Here is a 19800-nt window from a genome sequence, read left to right as displayed (position 1 = left end):
GGAACGGAAATTCCTTAGCAAAAATATTTGGTATTTGTGGAACATTTTGGCTTAAGTGAAAAATTGCGACGGAATATATGAAATTGCGACTTCGCGAATTTGTCCCACATCGGCAAAGTTTGAGCGACTTGTTATGTTTATAAAATGTCTTTTCACTTGTTTGAAAAAATATTGTTTGATTCGGAAATTTAGTATGCTAAAATACCAGCTTGTTACGGATATTACGTAGCAAACCCCTATTCGCGGCGAAAATTCATGACAGATCGTTTGCAATGACTTTTCTGTTGCAAAATACCTATAGTGGAAGATATGAGTCACTTTGCAACGGAACGACTTTTGTAGTGAATATATAATGATTATTTTCAAACTAAGTTACCAAATACTCTGTAAATCACCTAACATTTTTTGTTCGAATTTGGTAAAATTATTTTATAACGTAATAAATATGCTAAATATTTAATTTGACAATATACATAATTAAGTTTGGTAGATGAAAATTAGTCCAAAATACGTTGTTTAATGTCTTATTTAATCTATTTTGTGCTTCAAAATAGGATTATACGTAGAAATGTTAGCAGATCAAAACAAATTTCTAAGTCCAAATTAACTAATAAATTAAAATCTTATACTTTTTCAAGGTTCAACTTAAAATATACGGAGCATAAGTTAATCCCTAAAAAGTAAAGCATATGGGAAGGGTAAATGTGTCAAAAACAGATTTGAGGTCCTTAAAGCCACGAAGTAAAAGTTCGAGTCCTTAAAACTACATTATGTGATAGTTCGGGTCCTTATTGTATTGTTTACTCCAGTAATAATTGAACACCATACAGTATCAGTTTACTTCATCTTACATTATTTTTTCCCATTTTTTCTTACCCGTTACCACCCAAAGAATCTAAATTCTCAAGTCTTAATCATCCTCCTAAAATGTCAAATAATCACCTACTAACAAAGTATCAAGGAAAATATGGTATGAACTAATGATTATTTTCATATTAAGTAATACATTTGATCATATTTTACCTCTTTCCTTATTTTACAGATTATTACTTAACTTCAACTAATTACAAAATACTTTCTATTTCTATCGTCTCATTTATTTATTTACCTTATATATCGAAGATTAACAAATGATTGAGGTGAAGTGAATAATTGCCTCCAAATTAAGTGCGGAAATCTTTTTTTTTTTTTTTTTTGAGATTTTTTTTTATTCGATTTTTATATACTTGTATTTGTCAATTTTGACATATTCTTAGATGTCGTATGATGTATGATACTCCCTCCCATCCACTCTTTACTTCCCTATTTCCTAAAACGGATTATTCAGGTTTTCTTTCCCTTTCCTTTTTGAGAATTTTTTTATTAATATTATACTTCTACGTCTCTCCACTCATCAAACTCCACCATATCCTTTATTAATATTTAATCCTAATTATTCATACCTCTCTCCAATTACCAAACCTCACTCATATCTTTATTAATATTATACTCCCCACTCTTAATCTTCGTGCCCACTCCAAAGAGGAAGAAAAGAGTGATAAGAGGGAGTATTTTATAATGAATGATCTATTCACTAAAAAAAATCTCTTAAAACGAACATATATCCATCTCAAAATAAAAACCAGTCAAATATTATTTCACTTAGACAAATGAGACAACTCACTATTAATCCTCGTATATTTTGTTTTTATTTCAGCTATTATACTAATCTCGTTTTAAGTTGAGACCGATATATTCCTGTCTTAAACAAGAATACTCCGTATATGATTAAATTTAATTAATTTTCCATGTTGGTAACATTCTCTCCCCTTTCTTATAATCCCTTGTTCAAGCCTTTTAAGTTAACAAAAGTAGAGTACTATACACACAAAAAACACACAGAAAAACTATCTTCTTCTCTTTTTCCTTCTCTTTACAGTTCTTTCTCTCTGTAATCTCATTCCCTTTATTTTTTTTTCTGCTACTTTTTATTCTGAATTTGAGAATAGAATGTTAGTAACTTGAAAGTAAGGTTTTTTATACTATTTTTATATTAATTTGTCATCTGGGTATCCTTCAAATTGAAGTTTTTGCACATAAAATTGCACAAAAATGTCAAAAACAGTAATTGGGTAGTAAAAATTCATAATTTTGGATCTGGGATTTCAGTTTTCAGCATAAAGCTCAGTTCTTTACAGTAAATTTACCTACCCAGTTAAAAAAAAATGGCACCTGGTATTGATATGAGCAAATGGTGGGTAAAAGAAGCAAGAAAAGGAGGAACACCAGTGGTGGTAAAAATGGAGAATCCAAATTATTCACTGCTTGAAATGGAGTCACCTGATTTACCTTTTAGAGTTATGGATAAAGATAGAGGTAAAAATGCTAAGCAATTTACCTGGGTTTTAATGCTTAGAGCTCATAGAGCAGCTGGTTGTTTAGCTTGGTTAGGTAATGGTGTTTTATCATTGCTTAATACAGTTAAAAAAAGGTTAATTTTTAGGCAAGGAGTTACCATGGAAAATGATAAATCTAGTAAAGGGAGGGTTTTATATAGGGTAATTCTTGGAATTTTAATTACTGCACTTGGTTTTTTGTGTTTTGAGGGTTTTGCTCATTTTCAAAATCATCATGTTGGTGTTGGTTTGCATATTCCTCAAAGTGGTGAGATTGAGGGTTTGTTTCATGAGGTGTATGTGGGTTGGATTCGATTTCGAGCCGGGTTTATTGCTCCTTGGATTCAGTCTTTATCAAGCTTTTGTGTGGTTTTGTTTATGATTCAGTCATTTGATAGATTGGTGCTTTGTTTGGGATGTTTTTGGATTAAAGTGAGGGGAATTAAGCCTAGATTTGATGGTGAACCATTTAAGTTTGATGATGCTGAAAATCCTGGATGTAATTTCCCTATGGTGTTGGTTCAGATTCCAATGTGTAATGAAAAAGAGGTAATTACTTTTGATCTATCATGCTCTTATTCTCGACGCAATTTTCATCTTCGGTCATTGGAAATTGTCTTTTTGGCTTGCTAACACAAGGGTAAGGTTGCGTACATTTGACCCCTGACCCCCTTACCCTGCAATTTGCGGGGAGCCATTGAGGCTATTAATTTGAATGACAATTCTACATGATGGTTCATGTTAGCTGACCCGTAATAATTTTTGAACGAAAGCGTCTTTTTGTTGGTTATGTTTAGGTTTATATTAACCTAGTTTGTTGATTTTATTAATGATCAGAAATTCAGAATAATTGCTGATGTGGATATGGATTTGTGAATTATGTGTGATAGGTGTACGAAACATCAATTTCAGCTGTTTGTCAACTTGATTGGCCAAAAGACAGAATATTGATTCAAGTTTTAGATGATTCTGATGATGAAAGTATTCAATGGTTGATAAAGAGTGAAGTCTCCAAGTGGAGTCAAAAGGGTATCAACATTATCTACCGTCACCGTGTTGTTAGGACAGGTTACAAAGCCGGGAATCTTAAGTCTGCGATGAATTGTGATTATGTTAAAGACTATGAATTTGTTGCCATCTTTGATGCTGATTTCCAGCCCAATCCTGATTTCCTTAAGCTAACTGTCCCACATTTCAAGGTTTGTCAAAATTCAGAATTCCGCGTATTTGAAATGACTTGATTGCCATTTTGGATTGTAGTTTTTATGTCGACCTCTTTTGTTTTGCAGGGTAATCCCGAGCTTGGATTGGTTCAAGCAAGGTGGTCTTTTGTGAACAAAGACGAGAACTTGCTGACACGACTTCAGAACGTTAACCTTTGCTTTCACTTTGAGGTGGAGCAGCAGGTTAATGGAGTGTTCTTGAACTTTTTTGGGTTCAATGGGACTGCTGGTGTTTGGAGAATCAAAGCTTTAGAGGATTCTGGTGGTTGGCTAGAGAGGACTACTGTTGAGGATATGGACATTGCTGTCCGGGCTCATCTCAATGGTTGGAAATTCATTTACCTCAATGATGTTAGAGTAAGTCTCAAAATTTTCGTTGATACTAATACAAAATTTTCGTAAGCAACCATTTTCGTTTGATTGGAAACATCAGTTTAACTGTCAGTAGTAAAATTGGATATGAACTTAGCAAGTAAAGTCAATGAGTGGTGGTATTGTTGACTTGAGTTCGAAACTTGTCTGCATCAGAGCCGCCGAACTGCCAATTGGACATCAGTGTTGATAATTGGACAAGATTTTCATAATTTGTTATTACCAGTCAGATATTGGATGCATTTCTGATATCTGGTAATCTTTCAGGTCCTGTGTGAAGTTCCTGAATCTTATGAAGCATACAGAAAACAGCAACACCGCTGGCATTCTGGTCCGATGCAGCTCTTTCGTTTATGCCTACCAGCCATCATAAAGTCCAAGGTAATTTAGTGTTTATCTTCCTCATGTAAAACAACTTTACGTACCCTATTACCCGTATACAAAAGAACCTTTAGTAACTACCCTGTACATTAATTGGGATTATAACATCTGATTTTACAATAATCTTTACGTAGAACCGCCTTTAAGTATTTGTGCTTTGACTGTGAAATCATCTTTTCTACCATAAACTGAATGTTAACTATTATGTTTTCTAAATACTGTTATTACTTTTTGCAGATACCATTTTGGAAGAAATCAAACCTAATCCTACTGTTCTTCCTCCTCCGAAAACTTATCCTCCCATTCTATTCCTTCACATTGTTTTGTATTATTCTTCCCCTAACCATGTTTGTCCCGGAAGCCGAACTACCACTTTGGGTTATTTGTTACATACCCGTTTTCATGTCATTTCTAAATGTACTTCCTTCACCAGGATCATTCCCCTTCATCATCCCTTACCTCCTATTCGAAAACACAATGTCAGTGACCAAATTCAATGCAATGATTTCCGGGTTATTCCAACTCGGTAGTTCATATGAATGGATTGTCACGAAAAAAGCAGGACGAGCCTCAGAAACCGACCTATTAGCCTTGGAAGAAAGGGAAACAAAGGCGATGAGTCAAACACAATTATACCGAGGTGCTTCCGACAGTGGCCTATCTGAGCTAACGAAACTAAAGGAGCAACAAGAAGCCGCTCCAAAACCGGCCAAGAGGAAAATGAACAAAATATACAGGAAAGAACTCACATTGGCTTTCTTATTGCTCACTGCTGCACTAAGAAGCCTATTATCTGCACAAGGTGTGCACTTCTACTTCCTGTTATTCCAAGGTATCACTTTCCTCCTAGTCGGTCTCGATTTGATTGGAGAGCAGATGAGCTGAGTAAAACTATCAAACTCAGATACTTGTACGAGACTGTTTTACTGTGTAGACCGTCTTCATTTCCCATATACAGTAATTAAATGGGAAATACCACTCGATGAGTAACTAGGACTATCTCACGATGAGACTGTCTCGTACAAGATTTATAGACAATGTTCAAGATGCAGACGATGAATAGCTAGCGATGCTAGAGCTAACGGGTACAGCTATATGTTTCAGATGAATAAAATTCCTCTGAGAGTCACTTTCTCCTACAGAAACTTTTTTTTTTCCCTACATAGATATTACTCTCTATATCATTTAATTGTTACTCATATTTTTGTGAATTTTCATGTTATAAGAAAGTTTTATTGGTAAAAGATAGGTAAATTAAGTTTGAGTTACATAAATATTCAAGTTAATTCTTTTACTTTTGGTTTCATAAAAAGACATTGGAGTTTGTTATTTGTTCTTGCCTATGTTGGTTGGCATGTTATCTTATCCCTACATAAGATTGTACTTGAAGAACAGTATATATTCTGAGGCATGCTTACTTATTTTCAACTACTTTTGTTACTTTGTACTTTACATTTGATAACTTCAACAACTTGTGCTCTTTAGCCTTTATGGGGTAAGAAAGTAAGTTCCTCTTACAAAAGAAGGTTTCTAGAATATGATAGCAGTTTTCATCTTGGGTCGTTTAGAAACAGTCTTTTTGTGTTACTAACACAAGGGTTAGTATGCGTTCATCTGACCCCTGTTTAGCAATATGCGAGAACTCTGGCTTTGGATAATGTCGTTGATCCTATTTAGGCTTGACCTAAACTTGACCCGATAGATCTGAAGTGACCCTACCCAAGAGTGATTTGATCCGAAGTGACCAGAAATGACCCGATAGACCTAAAATGACTTAATTAAGGCAAAATTCTGACCCAAAAAGCCAAAATGACCCAGAACAACCTCACGTGAAATGACTTGATAAACTGTTGACTCGGAAATGACGTGATCCGAAGTAATCCGATCTAAATGACCCATTTACCAGGTTTTAGACAAGATTTGATTGGTTCCATTGTCTTAATCCAAAATAGAAGGATCCTAGGGTCTCCCACTAACATGTACTTAATTAATGTTAAGGGGTGGAATCAATAGTCAATTAAGAGACATTTAATGGTAAAAATGATTCTTTGGAAGCAATGATTGTTAAGAAGTGCACTGTGTCGGCAGGTAGTGAGGATCAAAACTCAAAAGGAGGTGCAATTTTATACATTTACTATTCAAACTTTTGTACGTGTTCATATGAATCATACTTCGTACAATACTATTTATTTGCTCATTTTTTTGTCCTTTGTTTGGACCCCTAATATCAAAATATAACTCTCTTTCATATGAGCTGTGCTTATTATGGCATTGCACATATCGTACTCACTTTGTCTGCTCTTAATTAGTTTTTATTTGTGAAAGTTAAGTTCAACCAGGTGTTTATTTTGATATCGAAATTGCACCATCGATCCCAATCGAGATAACGTCGCGTTATGGATGTATAGTGTATATTATAATCCGGTGACATGTTCGCGGTTATGTTGACAGTCGTTCTAGTATTCGACTAAATCTCTTATCTTTTGGCAAATGTTTATATATAAGAAATGTCGGTATGAATAGTCAGGAAATCTTTTAGGTTCAACTTAACGTGTTAAATCAAACAATTTGACCATAACTAATGACGACTAAGCAAATGATAAAAGCAAATTAAATAGCAACACTAATTATTGTGTAAGACCGTTGTACACAGTCGATTTATTCGTATACGGATTCTTTTATATAAAGATCATTTATTAATGATAGAAAAGGTAAGTTTTTAACCAATTAAAGGATCGTCTTATACTGTATAATCGCTCGATTTTGTAAGTTGTAAATTAGCATAAAAGTCAAATAATCCTTAAAATTCCAGATGCTAATTCGAATATTTAAGTGTGGAAAAGTTTGGAAGACATGAGAGTAGTCCAGCTTGCAGTGACTTCTGATGGCAAAGTGTTTGTGTGGATCTTTGCTTTGTCTCTTCAGCATATTCTCGTCTTCCTAAACCAATTGGAACGCCACTTACCGTCCTTACACCATAATGTAATTTAATTAATCGAATAAAGACAAAGAATCTAAAAAAAAAGTCTTACTATAAAATTTTGACAAAAGGGTTTTATAAGTTGAAATTAGAGAAATGGAAAAGTGGTTAAATGGATACTAATGATATAAAAATTAAAATGTTGTACCAACTCAAAATGATGAATTTGATCAATAAAACAATTACGATTATTGTGATAATGGTATTATTAATGAATTCACAACTTAAATCAGTGGTTAAACTTACAAGATTACGAAAAATACATTATATTTATGTGCCATGAGTAAATTATGACAATATGCAATAGAAATTTTTGATTTTAATTTTATAAACGATATGAACCTTATTGATTATTTCATTTGCATGATATTAGGAAAGGATGTAATTAAAAAAAAAATAAAAAATCAACGTTTAGCTAAAACCTCTCACAGTGCTCTTTCTATTAAACATTTTTAATATAGGTGTTAAACTGTTAAAGGTATCAATTGAAAGCAGATGAACAGTAGTGAAATGTATTTGTGACACATTTAACACAAAGTTTTACCCGACCAAAATCTATATTAAATTCAGCAGCTTGACTGCTTGAGTCTTGACCCATGAACAGTAGTAATCACTATCATATAGTAGTATTTCATGGGAGGAGTATAGAGTAAAAAACATTTGTTTCTATTTGCACATTTAATCATGTCTCAAAACATATCTTGTGTTTCGTCATGTCTTATACATTTGCACATTACAGTATGTGTCAACGTCAATATTCATGCTGTCCATACCACCAACTCACCAACTTGCTTAATTACCATTGTCAAATTTACAAATTCAGCTATTTTTACTTATTTCATTAATTTCATTTCATGTGTGTTATATATATAGTCAAGATAGTAACCAAATAAAATCCGTGTATCAGCCTGTCTTATTTACTTCTTTCCTTTTTAACATTATTTAAATCAATGTGAGTCATCACGGTACAATTTACAAGTAAAAATTTGTGAAGACATATCATTCACTTTCGAGTATAGTTTGAATTACAAACTACTAACAATAATGCGTCTTGATTCCAATCTGATTTTATGATTTTCTAGATTTATTCATATGAATATGAACAAAATATCGAGTAATTTATTAATACTCCTTATATGATTGAGAATTCAAATTATTCGTTTTTTCGATTTATCTTTAGATTAATTCTCAATATGATGAAGATGAAAGTTTGGATAAACTTTATAATAATAAATCCAAAAAATGCATGCGGGATGCAAAAGCTCAAAAAGCTGTCAATTTCAATCCTTTAATAAAATAATGTGCAAAAAATCAAAGGGACAATTATGAATTTAATTAAGTCTTGTAATCTAAATTGTAAAGCATCCAATTAGTGTATCTAACCATCCACATCGTGGACTAAACCTATCTAATGATTCTAATCACCGTTTTTCTAGATTTTCTTTATTTCTCTAGTTGTGCCTTGTGACGTACACTCCTTCAACATGTCTCCACCACTTACACATCTATATAATCCGAAAATTAAGGGATCGGAATTAAATGTAACTAAATTCATAATTGTCCTTTTCATTTTTTTTTTTCATATTTAATATTTTCATGATATTATTAGTAGTTTACCTCCACACAGTCACACACCGATCTTATAATAATTCTCGATCAACATTTTTAATTAATATTTTCAATCATTAATATAATACTCGATCTTAAAGAAATATACTTGGTATAATGTATTGCATGATGTATTGATGTTTGTTTTTTTCCTCTTATTTTGTTGAATAAGGCGCATTATTTCTTTCAACGTTCCGTGATTGCCGTTTGTTTGTAAGAATTGGAATTTTTTGTGACGCGTTATTGTCAATTGCGGTATTTCTAAATTGCAAAATGACAAGTATTTGTTGGAGATATATAATCTGTTAAAAATCGAAATCAGCTCCACTAATGCAGGAGACTTAGCCGTCAATGTAACATGCATCGTCAAGACATCAACCTACTATTAATCTACTAGTGTTTCGCTACAGCCAGGAATTGCTTGTGGCCACAATTATGAAATTGTGAACAACTTCTCCTCTTTCCCGACTAATGATCGGGACGGGAGAGGGACTAGATTATATAGTACTCTCTCTGTCCCGATCATTTAATTCGTCTATTTTATTTTTGGATGTCTTTAGTTAATTGTGTATCTTTCTATTAGGGCAATTTTATCTTCCCCACTCATTTTTGGCCATTTGTCATTTAATAATTGGTTCCTCATCTTTTATTTTATTTTTGTTACAAAAAGCGCGATTAGTCAGCCTATAAGGAAAACGAAAATTAACAACATAAAGAAAAACAACAAATGTGCCAAAGCCAAAGGCAAATAATTTTGGCAGAAAAAAAAGTCTCAAAGTTTATGGTAATTACTAGTTTCTGTTTATTACTGGATCATGACGGTTTGTTCGAGGTATTTTTGTTTAAATGGTTAACAGAAAAATTCTAAACTCCACTTGGAAGTATACAAAATTATCGCACACTCTAATCAATGTGATACCTTAATTTTTTTTTTTCGTTTTTACTAAGTTTATGTTCAATTATATCGAAAATTTAATTGATTCTAATATTCTCATTGGACAATGAGTCGGGGTATATAATACTACGGAGTAACATGATACCGTCAATGTACTGGGTACCCAATGATTAGTAAACACTAAAGTACCTGAGTGGCTCAAAAATTCATGGTATTTGCCTTCGGCTTTCGCACAACAGCTACTCTCCTATAGGACCGTCCTATAGCATAGGACGGGCCCAATAGGAGCTATTAGTCCAGTTGAATGGTTTTTGAGAAATCTATCGCATAAAATGTATAATTAGAAAAACACAAAATTAGAAAAGGCGGAAAATTAAAACAATTACCCTCCCCACTTTTTGAGCAGTAATCGTGGGAGACGGAAGATGAAGAACCGTTTTCATCAAAATTTGTGGTGGGTTCATCATCTACTTTCAACAAATGAATTATTCAACAAGTAAATTTGTAGATTATAAATCTGGGAAAGGGAGAGTAAACGTAGGTGTATATAAACTATCGGAATGGATGAGACGATTTGTGCGGTTGAGGAACAACAAAGTATAGCTCCTGATCAATCAATGGTGATGAAGGAAGTTGAAAACGAATTTGAGGATGATGCATGCGGCTCGGTGAAGGTAAACAATCTTCTTTTTGGTCCATGATGGTTAATAGGTTGATGTTTGATAATATTGTGTTGAAAATAGCTTTATTTAGTTTAGAAACTTAACATTCTACCTAGCGTCTTAATTGTAGGTTGAATACATAACAATTAAAGTTGAGAACTTGTCAATTTGTTTATTGAAATAACTGAGTTGTTTATGTTGAAAATTTATGAAGATAATTACTCTTTGTGTTTTCTAGTTTTATGTGAGAAACTAATGTTTTATGTGAAAAACTCAACATTATGCACTAAATCAAGTTTACACTTGGTCAATCTATTTTAGTCTATTTTAGTGGAAGAACTTCAACTTTTATTATCGGAACTTGACCTTCTAATTTTGTGCTTGATTTAAGGTCGTCCGCCAAACATGATATTGGTCAGCTTTATGTACAAAACTAGTGTTTTTAAGTTCTAATGTCCAAGTCAATTTACGATACTCTTAATTATAGGGTGATTACAGAAAGTTAAAGTTGAGAATATTGTTATTTTTTTAGCCTAGTTTTGAATTGTGAGAGCTATAGACCTAGTGTTTTATGTGTAAAACATGGTGATGTTCATAAATTTTGTATTTTCTAATTTTATGTGAAAGAGGAAGCTTTTAGGTATGAAACTCAACATTATATGATACATCAATTTTGCAGTTGGTGAAGCTATTTTAGGGTAAAAACTTCAACCTTTAGTATTGAAACTTAACGTTTTAGTGATCTTCTTGATTTAATGTTGGCCTCTTAATATAGCATTTTATTCACTAGTTTTACGGACAAAACTGACCTTTTTAAGTTCTATTGTCCAAGTCAATTTACGTGCTATAAACCTAGTGTTATATGTTTAAAACATGGTAATGTACGTAAATTTGAATTTTTTAGTTGTAGGTGAAAAATGAACCTTGTAGGTATAAAACTCAACGTTATATTGTAAATCAATTTTGCAGTTGGTGAAGCTATTTTAGGGTAAAAACTTCAACCTTTACTTTTGAAACTTAACGTTTTAATGATCTTCTTGATTTAATGCTGACCTCTTAACATAGCTTATTATTTGTTAGTTTTATGTACGTAACTGATATTTTTAAGGTTCTTAGAGGAACGATATAATATGCCATTTTCATAGTATGGGGAATAATTTTACTTTGAAAATGTATACATGTACTTTAACAACTTAACGTTATAAGTATTTTGTAAATGTAATATTTGCCTCCCGGCTTAGCATTTTATTGACTAGTTTTATTTCCAAAACTGGCCTTTTTAAGTTCTAATGTCAAAGTTAATTTACATGTTACGATATTCTTAATTATAGGGTTAATATATAAGAGTTTAAGTTGAGATCATTGTCCATTTTTAGCCTGGGTTTTAATTGTGACAACTAGAAACCTAGCGTTTTATGTTTAAAACATGGTCCTGTACATAAATTTTGTATTTTCTAGTTTTATGAGAAAAAAGGAACCTTTGAGGGATAAAACTCATTGTTATATTGTAAATCAATTTTGCAGTTGGTGAAACAATGTTAAGGTAACAACTTCAGCTTTTAATTTTGAAACTTAACGTTGTAGGTATCTTCTTGATTAATGATGGCCTCTAAAGGTTGTAGTTCTTATCTTGATTATATGTAGGTATTCCCTATGTCAAGACATAGATTATGTCTATGGCACTTGCAAAAGAATATTGTTAGTCACTTTGGAACACTGAGAACTTGTCAGGGTTTTAAAGAGGCCTTCAACAAATGTTTGACCGGTTGCGCAAATGAGGAGTTTCAATCTTGTTGGGACAACATGGTTGCAACATACTCCCTCCCAGTCAATCATTTCTTCCCTCTTTTCTTTTCGGAGCTAGTCGGATTTTCTTCCCTCTTTTCTTTTTTGGAATGTTATGTTGTTCAAATTTAATTGTATGTAAGGTAGAGTGTTTTGTGTGGTCCAAAATCAATTGCTCATTTCTTGTGCAAAGTGGTAGGGAGAATAAATGAGTGACTAGGAGGGGGTATGAGTTAGATAAAAATCCAAACTACTCTTGGTTTGGTAGTTTGTATGACATCAGAAGTAAATGGTGCATATCTCTTTGTAAAGATTTTTTTTCTGTAGGCATTTTATCGTCTCAAAGGAGTGAGTACTAATAATGCATTGGGTTTCCAAGCAAACGAGTCAACAAGTCTGACTCAATTCTACAGATTATTTAAACACACTATCACAAGATGGAGGAAGAAGGAGTTGAAATTGGAGTTCTATTGCTCTAAATCAAAGCCACATTATGACTTTGCTTTGTCAGGTTTGTTGAAACATGCATTAGAGGTCTGCACATCTACTCTTTTCTGTGACTTTGAGGAAGAGTTTAAAGTGGGAATAGGTACTTTTGCTAGAAAAATATGCGAAGATGAAACACAAATGTCTTACAAAGTTGCCATTGATGAAAATTTCATTTCCAGTGAAGTTGTTACCTATGGGTTCGTAAATAATCCGGTGCTTGTATCTTGCTCCTGTAAAAACTTTGAGGAGTGTGCTTGATTGTGTTGTCATTGCATAAGAATTTTGCAGATGCACTCTGTCACACGTATACCTCCTAAGTACATATTGCAGAGGTGGACCAAGATGGCAAAAAAGAGGTGTGGGACAGATTGTATGGAGGAGAACCTGATGAAACCAATATTCCAAAACTTATTATTCCTTGGCGTCATGAGATGGCGATAAAATTCTAATAATTTAATCTTAAAATCACAGGAAACTGTTGAGACGCGGTTGGTGATTGAAGAAGTGTATAAGATATCTCTTGAGGCAGTTGAAAAGTAAATAGATTCCATAGCTGACACCACCGAAGCATATCAAACATTTGAGGCGACAACTGATGAAGAAAGGGTGACAAAAGTGTTGGATCATATACATACGATCCACCACAAAGGGAAGAAGCAAGAGACTAAAAGGTCACCTTAATCGGAGAAAACGAAATTCCGGTTCAACGTCATCACAGTTCGAGTTCAGCACCTTTACTCCAAATCAACATCTCATTTGAAAATTAGTTAAATTTATTTTTATTTTTCAATAGTTTTTTTGGACGAAGTACGATTTCCCATGACATGTAATTGGCAATTTCTTTTTTTGAACAGTTGGCATTTACACACGTTAAGAAGACGTATTGAATTAGATATTGGTACTTCATCTTGTTAGTTGACGTAAAGGACCATACATTTTAAGTTGAAAACCGATTCTTTTACTGGTAGTCATGTTATGGCCTTTGGTTACTCCATACGACCTAATCATTTGTTACCCTTTGATTTAAATACTTGTCGGAAAGATTATAAAAGTTGTGTTGAACACTCATAAATTTAACTTGAAACCATGAGGTTTTTATATGTACACATGGCCTATTAAGTTAGAAATGTATCCTTAGGCGTGGCTTTGTCTTCTTCATTTTATGTTAAATGACCTTTTTAATTCCGAAACTCGTATATTTTGTCGCCTTCATTTTATGTTAAATGACATTTTTAATTCCGAAACTCGTATATTTAATGTTACTAGCAAATTTAAATGCTGGCTTTAATCAACTCTTAACTTCCTTGATAAATATTAACTTAAGTATTAGTTATTTTCAAGCTAAAACATAATGTTTTCAATTTTAAAAAAACTAGTTTGAAGTGTGGTTTCCTTTTAACAATGTTATATTATTTATGTTACGAACACAACTTTTAAAGTTAATAAAAGATACTTCTATAAGTCGACGAAAATATTACATATTGTTTGAATAAAATAATTAGTGTTCATGACCAAAAAAAGCGTTACGAACACAAAACCAACAAAATGAAATAGACATGCACAGAGTCACGCTTGATCGACATCATATCTTCGCTCCCTTTCGTGACTTGTTTGGTGCGACTACCAATTCCTGCCGCTTACTCTTCTTTTGTTTCTCGACGTCATTCCTCATATTCTGCTTCCTATCAGTGAATTGGGAGACTTTCTCTAGGACTTGGCTTCTAATATTGTTCATGTCAGATGTTAAAGGCGTGCACAAATTGACGCCCGATATAGACACCTTTTGAGGGACTACAAAAACACAAAATTTAATATGGTTATTGAAACACGTGTATCAAATGTCATTAAAATCTTGTGTTATCTAGAAAAAAATAGTTCTACTACAATGGACTAATGGAGTTTGACAACACGATCACCAGCATAGCATTATTCGACCATAAAGCTCGGGAAGTAGTAGTAAAGATATCAAGTCATTTAGCTAGAGTCCATACCTCATCCCTGGAGTTCTATCATGAGCTAAGGAGAACAAAAACACAAAGATAGACTATTTAGAGGAGGTAAGTGTAATTCATTCCAAACAATTCGGTCACGTCATATGAAAATGTAAGAGCAAACATGTAGTTCATTCCTTGTTGCATCTACATTCAGAGATGGCCTATTGCTTTGTTACTCAGACTTGAGGAAAAGGCATATCTTTTTTTAACTAAAATGATATGTCAAATGATCTTAATATCAGAGCCGTTTCAGACAGGAAACACACAGCCAAAGCAATAAAAAAACATCTTATAATAAATCAATATATTAAATATTGAAACTATTGGTAATCAAGTTAAACTACCTACACATTTACTTTAAAAACCCATGGTTTAACTGTATAAACCTAACTTTTCAAGTTTGAAACGTTTCCTTATATCTTTACCCAATTATTCTTTGCTACCAAGTCAGAATACCAAATAATAAAATAGAGTAAAAACTGATTTGGTTTGGAAACTGGATGTGTTATTGTATATTAAGAAATACGCAAACAACTACGGAGTAGTATTTTTAAGCTTTAATGTATACCTTCTTAATCACTCGACAACATACACTTTTAGTAAGAAACCTTACTAGTTTCATGTACATGCTTGATGCTTCACCTTTTAAATTCAGAACCACATGGACACTTATGTGAATGAAGGAACACCTAAATAAGTGAGTTTAGTGAATGAAGGAACTTACCGTGTATCAGCTGATGTTGATGACGGTATAAGACAATCTCGTTGCTTTATCCCATTGCGAACAACACGGGTATAACCTTTACGTACAGCTGATCGTTTCATTGTTATCCTTTGTCGATTCTTCAAGTTCTTCGTCGGTGTGTGTGTGTGTTATTAGCTGAACTTGACATTGCAATATTTTCTCCACCTAAGAAATCAAAACAATTACGTTACAAAGATAACTTATTGATGAATCAATACACAACAATAATGAAATGATATTTCTTATACATGTCCACTTCTGACCATAACCAAGCTGAAATAAATAGAATAGGTACTAACACAATTTAGAAACAAAAAAACAAGAAAACTATAGACACATATTAGTAATAGTGACAGTACCATTAGCACTAATAATAGTCGTTTTTGTTCCGCTGGGGTCTTACCCTTGGTTTGGTCAGGAGTCTTACCTTATGTTACTTGGAAAAGATTCATAGGAAAGGGAGGAAGGAATGAAATCCTTAACTAGATTACTAGATTCTCCTGCTCTAGATTCTAGACGATGGATGGACAAGCAAGACGCAAAGCCCTTAAATAGCATATGGAGCGAGCATGAGCAGTCCTTAAATCTCAGCATGATATATATGATAACTTTCCCAATTTATGGCTAATGCTAGGATTGAAATCCCTTTATTTGTGGTATGGACCAATTACTATTTGTCCTTAATGGGTATGGTATTTGCACTCAACAAGTAAAATTTTTCAGTTTAAAGCAAGTGCCTTTGGATAGAGCATTGAGCATTAAGTCATGCTTCTTGTCCTTGCCTTATGAGTTGGTTGGGTGGGTTAGTCTTATGTCTTTCACCCACAGTTATGGTGAACAATGGTCTTAAGGCTGTTTATGGCCGAAGAGGATCCGTTTTTCCCATTAACCCAATGCATGCTTCTATAATTCGGAAATCGGGAATCAATCAACTAAAATAATTGTGGGACATTATTAAAATTAAAGTGTAAATAGGATTAAACTCCAAGCCTAACAAACAATCGCACCAAATGAACCTGATGCATGTTGAAAGTAGAAGAAACAATGTATATAAAACAAACCTTGATTGATGATTTTCTCCTTTGTCAATATTGTTGTGATAGATAAAGAGACAATGAAGTTGCAGACATGAACCCACAAAAAAATTGCTATGAAACTGATGATTTGTTTTACTGGATGAGAAGAAGACGAGTTTACTGTTTGGAGATGAGCAGTTAATTAGTGGGGTTAGTGGGGTTAGTGGAGGGTTTATTTTTGGGGAAGATGATACGAGTAGTTAATACTCCGTAGACCGTATATGGTTTGTATTTACAGTTTTTTTTTTTTTTTTTTTCAAAAATCTGCTCTTTTTTTTGGGCTTTTAGTTGTTGGGCTCGTCTTATGTTATAAGACCGCCCTATACAACAATTGCAATAAACATACACAATAAACAGTTAAACACAAACTAAAAACCCAATAAGCATCCCAAGTCCAAGTCCAAGCCCTATGGCCTATACTATGCTGAATTATAGATTATGGATACTACTTAATGTGATTATGCAAAGTCCAATTCCACAACCAAGCCCATCAAATACACTATACATTTCTTCGTCAATACCGGAGCTTGTTAAGGGAACAGAACGACGCAATAAACCCAACCCGCTAACAAAGCAAGCTTAAACAATGTATTTTTCAAAATTCATAAAAGCTCGACCAATGTCCCTTCATAACCCGCCAATTCACATGTTCACAGACAACCAAATTCATTCAATTCAGTTTAGTTCAGCTCCATTTAGTTTAGTTTAGTTCAGTTCAATTCAATTTGGTTCAGCTCTTTTCAATGGAAAAGAACAGAGCATTAATTTGTGAGGAGATGAGCTAAATTGAACTGATTAAAGCTAAAAGAGTAGAGCAAAACTGAAGTGAAATGAGCTGAAATTAAGTTTAAAAGAACAGGGATACGTGACCTTACTTCAGTTCAGTTCAGCTTTTTTTTTTCAGCCGAAAAAAGTGATGGTTTCAAATTATACCTCGCAAATGCACGATTTATCGTTGTGCAAAATTGAGGGTCGATCCCACAAGGAGCTAGGAAGACTACTAATTGTTTAACTCTATTGTTTAGCTAAGTCGACAATACGGGATGAGATTGTTATACTAATGCTACCTAAAACAAAATGAAATGCAAACTTAACAAAAGAAAGGTAAATGAGCAAGAAGGAAAGATAAGTTGTAAATCAAATGATTAAAAAGCCTAGAACTCGGTTCCTCCACAACAATTCGTAACTTCACACAATTAATTCCCTAGGCTAATTATTCGGGTAGACGGGTAAGGAGGAGATGGCTCTAATTTGCCTAAGATCTCCCTCTCGGGTTCGAAGTAGGACACTAGCACTACCCACCAACCCCCCTCTCGGGTTCGAAGGTCGGAATCCCTAACTCAACACCCAACAACCCCAAAAACATGCATTTTTCCAAGGTGGTCAAGAATTTGGTCAAGGTCATCAAGCACCCATCGTATTCCGGGTCATCCCACTCCTCCTCTCGGAGGTCGATTTCAAACGCTAGTCTAGAGGTACCCTCCCTTGGTTCTCCCTTTCGGTCTCAACCTAGGTTAGTGATAAGACCAATTTACGAGTATCCAATTTACAACCTAACCAACTCTCGTTGGTGGACAAGGGTTACAAATCGACACTACCCAAAATTAATCCATAAACCAAATCAATCCTCTAGGCTACCCTCACCAATTTCCCCAAACAATTAGCCTCTATGTGAATCAATTGGTGAAATTACTCATGTCGGGTCAAACCGAGTCCTAGTATAAGACTACTCACTAATCATGGTTCTAAAAGCAATAGAGACAATAAAGATGGATTCTTTAGGCATAATCGTGGTGGAAGAATAAATTCTACTACTAATCATGCAATAATCCAACACAAATTATCAAGAAAGATGATTTAATCTAAGAATGGAAGAGGATTAAACTAAAAGACACAAACTTTAACTCAATAACCCAATGACTCAATCTTTGGAGGAGAAACAACAATTGGAGACATGAATAAGGAAGAGAAAAAGTAAATGTAAACAAATGAAATTAAAAAGATAAATAAGAGGAAAAATTATACCAACAACTGGAAATTTGGATTGAAATATGGAAGGATTCTTCAATTCTCCAAATACAACCCAAAATTACTAATTGTAAACTAATGAAAAGAGAAGAACTTGCATAAACTAAAGAAGAATTAAACTAATGATTAAAGAAAGATTGCAACTTTTTATTGAATGTAATTGAGAGGGGAAATATTAGGGTTCTACAATATTAAGAGAGAATAATAATCTAGTCTAATTTCTAAGTTGGTCTAATATTGTCTAATGTAAGGGTGTGTGTCTAATAATGAGAGTATTGTCTATATATTCTACTAATAATCTTAATAATTAATAATAATCCACCTAGTAATAGACACGAGACACCCCCCCCCCCCCCCCCCGGGTTGGAGGGCGGTAGCCGGGTGACCGGCTCAGAGCACGTAGACAAGAAGGAGAAAGGAGGATGACGTCGTGGAAGCCGGTTGGCCGGCCGAAGGGTGGCCGGCTGGTGGACGAACTTGGCCGTGCTATTGGTTGTTGTTGTCGTGCACAAAGAAGCAGTTGCAGGAGTGATGATGGTGGTAGAGGACGACGGAGTTGCTGGTGGCTGCCATGGTGATTGATTTCGCACTCGGTTTCGATTCCGAGTCAAGGTGAGCAATTAAGTTGAGCTGGGTATGGTGTGGTGAATTAATGATGAATGAATGGAGAATGATGGTGATCGTGGTAATGAAGCTATGATGAGTGAAGTTATGGAGGATGATAGTGGATATATGTGTAGATGTATGATGATGATGGTGGATGTATAAGAAGATTAAGAAAGATGCTGGTAGATGGTAAAGTGTGTTTGTAAATTGATTTTTCCAATTTGAAGAGATTGACCGTGGACTTTGACTTGGCATTGCTCTTTAATTTCCGTTTCATTTTGCCTCTTTGCCTACACGTTATTACAATAAAATGATATTAATACTAATTATTATATAAAATCCGACTAATGATTAATTATAGCTAGGATGACTAATTATTATAAATTAGTAATTAAATGAGCTTTTTAGACATTTAAGCACACAAAATCGAGTCGGAATAAGGTATAAATGCGGGGTAAAATACGACTAAAATGTTACTTATCAAATCTCCTCACACTTAAACCTTACTCGTCCTCGAGTAAGCTCATTTAAATTGAACTATGACCCTTAATATCAAAGAATAGCTAAACTAATAATATCCA

General features: G+C 33.8%; 2 protein-coding genes across 2 annotated transcripts; both read left to right on the top strand.

The window, feature by feature from the left end:
• Nucleotides 1-1643: 1643 nt before the first annotated feature.
• LOC141613259 (putative xyloglucan glycosyltransferase 5) lies at nucleotides 1644-5779 on the top strand. Its single transcript, XM_074431998.1, has 5 exons — nucleotides 1644-2924; nucleotides 3266-3574; nucleotides 3665-3955; nucleotides 4238-4351; nucleotides 4589-5779. The coding sequence occupies exons 1-5, from the start codon at nucleotides 2205-2207 to the stop codon at nucleotides 5234-5236; spliced, it is 2082 nt and encodes a 693-aa protein (XP_074288099.1). The 5' UTR covers nucleotides 1644-2204; the 3' UTR covers nucleotides 5237-5779.
• Nucleotides 5780-10038: 4259 nt separating this feature from the next.
• LOC141613256 (protein FAR1-RELATED SEQUENCE 5-like) lies at nucleotides 10039-13742 on the top strand. Its single transcript, XM_074431995.1, has 2 exons — nucleotides 10039-10508; nucleotides 12609-13742. The coding sequence occupies exons 1-2, from the start codon at nucleotides 10395-10397 to the stop codon at nucleotides 13026-13028; spliced, it is 534 nt and encodes a 177-aa protein (XP_074288096.1). The 5' UTR covers nucleotides 10039-10394; the 3' UTR covers nucleotides 13029-13742.
• Nucleotides 13743-19800: the final 6058 nt, after the last annotated feature.

Source organism: Silene latifolia, chromosome 1 (genome assembly GCF_048544455.1).
Source record: "Silene latifolia isolate original U9 population chromosome 1, ASM4854445v1, whole genome shotgun sequence".
Lineage (NCBI taxonomy): Eukaryota > Viridiplantae > Streptophyta > Magnoliopsida > Caryophyllales > Caryophyllaceae > Silene > Silene latifolia.
The sequence above is the reverse complement of the archived record's forward strand: the minus strand, read 5'-3'. Positions and strand labels throughout refer to the sequence as shown.